The sequence below is a fragment of the Haplochromis burtoni genome, unplaced genomic scaffold (genome assembly GCF_018398535.1).
Source record: "Haplochromis burtoni strain Fernald_Lab_line unplaced genomic scaffold, NCSU_Asbu1 Contig_403, whole genome shotgun sequence".
Classification (NCBI taxonomy): domain Eukaryota; kingdom Metazoa; phylum Chordata; class Actinopteri; order Cichliformes; family Cichlidae; genus Haplochromis; species Haplochromis burtoni.
The window spans coordinates 278,810-285,948 of record NW_024582764.1 but is presented as its reverse complement, the minus strand read 5'-3'; the positions used below and the strand labels follow the sequence as shown (position 1 = coordinate 285,948).

Below are 7,139 nucleotides of genomic sequence, written 5' to 3'. Positions count from 1 at the left end.
GAAAATTTTCTATCTGCCGCCATGTGCTTTCTCATTATGCACCCCTTTGTCCCTTGTTTTCTATCTGGAAAAACCACAAAACTCAGCCTGTCTGCCGCATCATGTCTGGCAAACATGGAAACAATCACCCATCAAGGGCAAAACATTCACAAGTATTCAGCTGGAATGTGGGGGCAAAAAAAGGCATTATACTTGCAGCGTTCTGTATTTGTCAGGAGTGGGAATGTCATAGATTTAGCAGGAGCAGGACGGGCTGTAGAGGCAGAGGAGGGATACGAGGTGCCATCATGGCTGTCAGACCCATCCTTTCCCCCCTGAGGGCTCTGCTGTACATGGGCAGATATTCTTGCTGCTTACAATAGAAAATCAGAGACGGAGCAGGTCACTCATCCCAAGAGTGCGCCTGCTCTCTGCATACATTCTCTGTTTTCTGCTGTTTTGTCTCCCGGTCTGATGGTGTTTCCATGTCATTTATGTGGAAATTCAAAATGTCAAGGCTGCCATATGTTCTGCTGCTCCTTTGTAGGTCCATGCTTATGTTTCCCTGCGTGTCCAAGTCAGTCTTCATTTTCAGCTTGATCCACTCTCTGTGTCTGCGCACTGTGACAAATGAAGTCTCTTTCTACTTGACCTCCACTACTAAGCGTGGACAAAACAGGAGTGATTAGAAGAATCGCATTTTCCCTTTAATGCTGTTTTCCTTCCAGCTCTATCAGTCAGGACTCCTGTTTATCTAACTGTGAACAGCTGCAGGTAGGACTCCAGCCTGACAGCTTTTGTAAATAGCCCGCCCAGCTTTGCGGGTGATATAGGCTATTTATTATTTCGCATGCTATATCAAACAATGATTAGGCTTTTTTTTTTTTTTTGCTTACTTAAAATGAATAAATAAATTACTAATCTGTGTAACTGTGCGCATGGCTGGGTTTCAATCTGATTCTGCTGGAAAAATGGTTGGAAGAATCTAATTATATCTATAGGTTAATTAAGTTAACCAGCTTCTTCTCAGAAAGCTGAGATTGATTCCAGCTCTAGTGAGGGACAGAAGAAGTGGAGGGCACACCTCCCGCGTTTGTTTTCGTCTCACGCGCGCACACGCACACACATATACAAGCGCGCGCGCACAAGCAGATACAGAGGGAGGGAGAGAGTTTGCCCCACATCTTTATCGCTATAACTACCCTCCACTAGTGAGACAGTCAGTGACGGAGCCTTCCGCAGGGGACAGACCGCCACGCGCTCTCAGGTGATTCTCTGTCTGTCTTTCTTTTTCTGCCTTTTTGGGAAATTTGTCAACTCTGAGGAAGAGGATGATGATGATGATGTTCATCCAGCCTGTGGGAAGAAAAACTACAAACGGAGTCTAAATAAACATTCTCACCCGCCGCGTGGATCCAAACTTCACCAGAAACGGTTTTACAGGTGAGTTTATTTATGTTCACTTGGAAAAACGAGCCCTAACATTCAGATCCTTCGCGAATTGCTCTCTCTCTCTTTAAAAAAAAGAAGGGAAAAAAAAGAAATGCATTAACTTTAGCCTAATAAGGCAAGCGGAGAAAAAAAGCTGCACATAAAATTTAAGTAACTTCATTTTTATCGCACAAAAGTTTAAAAATGATACAGAAAAATCACATTTAGTGTCACCAAACGGAAAGCGCTGTTTTGTGGACGCCCTTTGCTTCGGGTAGACTAGTTGACCTGTTTCACGCAGATTAATGTCATCTAAAGTCTGCATGAAATTTCACCGGCATCGTTATCATGTCGGTGCAGGTTCATTTTGTCAAAAACTATGTTGGGTGCAGGAAATTCCGAGAATGTCTTTTCTATTTCGGATTAAATGCCTTTTAAAATTAGGAAGGGATATTAGAAAAAAAAATAATTGGAAACTGCAGTCACCAGCTGTAACCACAGCTGTATTTGCTTTGGGAGCCTCCCCACCCCGGTCTTTCTCAATCCCATTCTTATTAATGCAGCAGATGAGTATTTTTGCTAATTGGGGATTTGCATGCATCTGCATTCAGTATGTTAATAACGGACCGTTGAGTGCGTGCTGAGCCAAATCCTCTGCACAGTTTATAAGGCACAGAGGGCAGCTTGATGGACATCAGAGGGCTGTCACCCAGTCACCTTCAGGCATATCATCCAAATCTAGGCCGCTTGAGTCGGGGTTGAAACCCTCAGCCCTGCTGTCAGGACAATAGAGACACATGACAGTTTTTATTCTATTATGAAAATGGGGAGAAAGCGGAGGGTGCTTGACATTTTAAGAGGATAGCCTTTTAATCAAATTCAAGGAGTGTTTTGTGATTTCAGTCTGGGAACAAGAACATCATATGGCCATGCTTGTGTCAGCAAAACAAGAACAGGCTGCCCTCACACCACCTACAGACCCACATGGTTTTATTTATTTGTTTTAAAGAAAGGAAAAAAAACCATATTTAAAGCAGAGTCCCAGTTGGTTTTGCTCATGTTGCTTTTTTTAAACTTTTGCCTCTAAACTGTGGGAGAAGCGAGCAGATGCTAACACCCAGACTGCTGCTGGGTTATTTTTTTTCCAGCCCTGTCACTTATTGACACTGTGGGACTCGGGCAGGATTAATGTTCATGCAGTTAATAGTGCAGCAGGCAATGCTTGGGCTTATCGATCCAACCCCTTTCTAACCTACATCCTACAATACACATCTCCTCTACCTCATCCTTGGAAGATGATTAAGGGGATATGGCATCATGGGGAAATAAATACAGAGATAAATGAGACGAGCATGTATTGATGGGTGTAATGTAATGCTTTCCTTCTCATCTTAAACTTGTTATTCTGGAGGAGCACAACAGGAGAGGAATGGGAGGGTTTAAGATGATCTTTTATAATGATTTACGTCCCTTTAATGCAGAAGTACAAGAGAGGATTTTTAACCCTATTAGATCACTTAAACCGTCATTACGGCTTGGACTGTGATTCGTGAGGGAATCACTGCAATAAAACTTGCTGATGGTTCCACTGAAAGTCCAGTTTCATTTCAGAGTTATTAACAAACATTTTTCTTCGATATGCATGACAAGGGGTGATTTTCTAGCAGAGAAACTGTCCTCTTACATGTTTGAGTCCATTTGTATTACATGCCTCTCCATACAGGAGGGCTTTCGTGGAATAAGCCGCGTTTAAGCTCATTCACTGTCTGTCTCTTTAGCCACTGACCTTTTTTCTGCCCCTCCTCCCAAAACATCATAATCTCCCCTTGTGAGCATTTGTTGTGATTGCATGTGTTTGCAGATTAAGTAAAGAGAGAGAGAGAGAATCTTCATTTCCAAACTGACCTCTTTTCTCTCAATCTGTCAGATTCTCCCGGCGCAACAGTGTGCGGCTAACTGGGACCTGGTGTGTGTCAGGAGGCTATGGTGAGGCCATGTGCACGGGCTGGTGTGAGGCGAGATGTAACAGCCTCAGTGGAGGAAGACGTAAAGGACTGGATCTTCACTCATGGCTGCGTGTGTCACTCCTGTTCTTGGCTCTGTGGGGCCAAGTGTTCCCACAGTGCCCGGACAGCTGCCACTGTGCCTGGGACACGGCCACGGTGTTGTGCTCGGATGCTGGGCTGCGGGAGATCCCAGAGGGGATCCCACCAGAAACTGTCTCCCTCCACCTGGAGCGCAATTACATACGGAACATCCCAGAGAGTGCCTTCAGTAACCTGGTCCGCTTGCGGGACCTGTACCTGTCCCACAACCGCATCGACTCGCTTGCCTCTGGGGCCCTGCAACATCTGGGGCCCGAGCTACGCCTGCTGGACCTCTCACATAACCAGCTGAGGCACGTCAGCAAGGAGGAGTTTGGTTCCACTCGTGCAAAGACACGTCTTTACCACAATCCCTGGCACTGTGACTGCACACTCCAGGAGCTGATGGAGACTCTGAACCTGGAGCCTGAGACAGTGAATGGGATAATATGTGAAAGCTCTGTGCGGGGGGTGGGTGAGGGGAGCAGGTGGGAGGATCCGGGGTCACTGGGCGAGCACGCAGGCCAACCGCTGGTTAAACTGCTGGACTCTGGGGTGAATTTCTGCAGTCTGCAGAGGAAGACCACTGATGTAGCCATGCTGGTGACCATGTTTGTGTGGTTCTTCATGGTCATTGTGTATGTAGTGTACTATGTGAGGCAGAACCAAGCCGAGGCTCGCAGACATTTGGAGTACCTGAAGAGTTTACCCAGCCCACGCAAGACCCCTACTGAGACAGATACTCTCAGTACAGGTTTCTAAACTCCTGCTCAGCTGAAATTTAAAAGAAAATGTTATTTTTACCAACCTTGACTTTGAAATTCTATGTGGAGTTATGGTGAAAACCAGCAGTGGAAGATGCACACACAGAGGAAACGCAGCTCCCGAACACCCTGCAAATGTCTTCATATTTCCTTTCCCATCATATTTTTTGCTAATTGTGGATAAAACAAATACTTGCTTACTCATGCCACCATCTCTACTGAGAGAAAATTTAAAAATCCCTAAAAGTACAAAGTGAAAGTGTAACATGTAAGACATCTTCTTGCACCCCCTCTTTTATCCTCCCACCATGCTTCATACTGTGTTCTTTTATCTTAAATTAAGCTCTAATTAGGAGTCGTTGACCAACTGACCCTTAATAAAACTACTGAAAGGCACTAATCAGCTGGAGTGTTTATCAGGTCGAGGACAGTGTGCAAACACTGTGTGTCATCTTATAATTGCTTGTCTAATATGTGTGCGTACGTGTGCACGTGCATTTTTGTGCATAGCTGTGGCCGTTTTTACTTTGATATTATTGATTTTGCGCAGATATAATTTAAGCCTTTTTTAATATATCAGCACTGAGCCAGTGTTTATGTGTCAGTGGAAAGCCTCTGATCTAAATTTTCTCTAAGGAATCCATTAGAGCTGGAGGTGAACTATTATGTGTCCGTTTAGTATACATACCCAGTATCGCCTGGTGTACAGAGAGTCCAAATCAATTTAGAAAACAATTATTAATACACATATTTATCCAGAGAGGAGCTGGTAGAAAACCTCGAGTCCTGATTATTTGGGGCTGCATTTCTTTTTCTTTTCCACAACCCCATCCCAATCGATTTTCTTTTAAAAGGCAGTGTGAAAATAAGCAAAACACTTTGATAATAAATTGCTTTGATTAGAACACGACAGATTGTAGTGTTACAATTAATGCTATTCCTGTAGGTGTACCGCAGGTGCACTGAATCCTCAGCCTAGATTTTTGCACGCATGCAGAGCAAACCCTGCCTGGATAAACATCCGCATTTCACCCAGTATCACATGATTTAATTGAATTCAGATTTACTGTGGTAATATGTTAGCATTCTGTGAGGAGAGGGTGTGCAATGTGATTTAATAAATCTGGATTTGTCATCCTTCACTGTTGCATTAGAGACTGTAAAAAGCCCTATTTTCAGTTTGCTAGTCAACCTCTTTAAAACGTGTCTCCATACCGGAGTGTGGGATCATAAATGGGGAAAAGTAAGCTTGTTATTTACGGCATAATTTTAGGTTTCACTCTCATTGTATTCAAACACACACACAAAAAAGACTTTGGAAACAAGGGCAACAATGCAACCCAGTCAGCAATGAGTGGATTAATGGGAACAGCTAGTTTATAACATGTTTTTATAGGTATGTGAGCCACATTCAGATCAATTTGTAATAATTATGACTTAAAAAAAATCTCTTTGGACCTGTTGGTCAATTCTAAAACCAAGTTATGGTTATGGTAAACTACTAATACCAGTATGTTAGCACTGTCATTGTGAGGATGTTGGTAGGATTTAGCACAGAGCACTGTGCTGAGGGACCATACAGTATCATAGAGCTGCTAGCATGGCTTCTTTTTTCATGTATCATCCGTATGTGATCGATTAAAGTGTACAAATGTCTATGTGGTCATTATATACAATAAAATATTATCTTATCTAAAAGCTGGGTTGGTAAAGTGGGAAGAGCCGAGGCACACGCTGGAATAGGTCAACATTTAATGTGTTATATTGATAAGTGTGGTTTGTTTACTTTGGACCCTCAGAGAGAGATTCTGGTTCAGGTCTGCGCTGTTCCCATGCTGTCAGAACTAGAGTCAGTTATTGATATTGTTACGATCTGTGTGTGAAACCAGTCTTGTTGGTAAACCGCAGGCAAGAAGAAGACGAGAATAAAACGGTGGACGCTCGTTACGTGACTTAAAAAGCAAAACTGCCTGTGAATAAACTGTATGTGTAACCGTACATACTCTGAATATTTCTTGAACGTTAGCTGTTTGTCATAAATCCTACATCTAGTGTTGATGTGCCTGAGCTCAGTTTCATGTCTTTATAATAATGCTCCTGGTCTCTCCATTGATGATTGTAACAACCCCAAAAATCAAAAGTTTTTTCCTGTAGGTTTTTGTTATTATTATTATCATTGATGATGATGATGATGTATTTCCATCCCAGTGATTTGTTTTCTTGTCTGTTTGTTCACCCAAAAATATCCAAACAAGGGTAAACTCATATTAGAAAGTATTACATTCAATAATAAATGAGCCATGAAAAGCGACATTGGGGGAAAAACAGAAAAAAAATACAAATAAAACAAACATTGCTCTACTTTGTTTATAGAAATGCTTCTTGATTTATTTCTACTGAAGATAGAAAAATGCAATTAGAAGAATAGAAATGAAGTACAGAGAGACAAATCGCAGTATGAGCTGATCGTAGTTGGCAGTGTTTCCCATTTCTACTTTACTGTGCATGAAAAGTGAAGGAAACGATTGGAAAACCATCACAGGTATGTTTTGTTCCATCATCAGTCAAGGCAAAATTAAACCATATCCATCACTGCTCTTCCCTGGAAATACATCCAGATATTGTCACAGAAACATAAAATAGAAGCAGGGTAGATATGATACGTTGTGTCTTTTTTATTTATGTTTGAATGTTTTTTTTAAGGACGAGATATTTCATCACCGGGGAGAACAAAACGGAACATAAATAAAACGCAACTTCAGCCTTTGACTTGGTTTTGTCTTTTATTTCCAATTTACATTAATTAAAACGTAACAAAAACAAGTCATGATCATAATAATATAATAATGCTATTATTATTAATAATAATATTATTATTAAT

At 41.9% G+C, this 7,139-nt stretch overlaps 1 protein-coding gene across 1 annotated transcript; it reads left to right on the top strand.

Moving 5' to 3' along the window:
* The first annotated feature begins 6 nt into the window (after positions 1–6).
* LOC102310210 (leucine-rich repeat-containing protein 3) lies at positions 7–6,622 on the top strand. The gene is made up of 2 exons (XM_005944331.3): positions 7–1,422; positions 3,338–6,622. Exon 2 carries the CDS (start codon positions 3,405–3,407, stop codon positions 4,254–4,256), a length of 852 nt encoding a protein of 283 aa, XP_005944393.1. The 5' UTR covers positions 7–1,422; positions 3,338–3,404; the 3' UTR covers positions 4,257–6,622.
* Positions 6,623–7,139: the final 517 nt, after the last annotated feature.

Excerpts from the sequence above, each read along its gene's own strand:
- LOC102310210 (XM_005944331.3), top strand. The coding sequence starts at position 3,405 with ATGTGCACGGGCTGGTGTGAGGCGAGATGTAACAGCCTCAGTGGAGGA.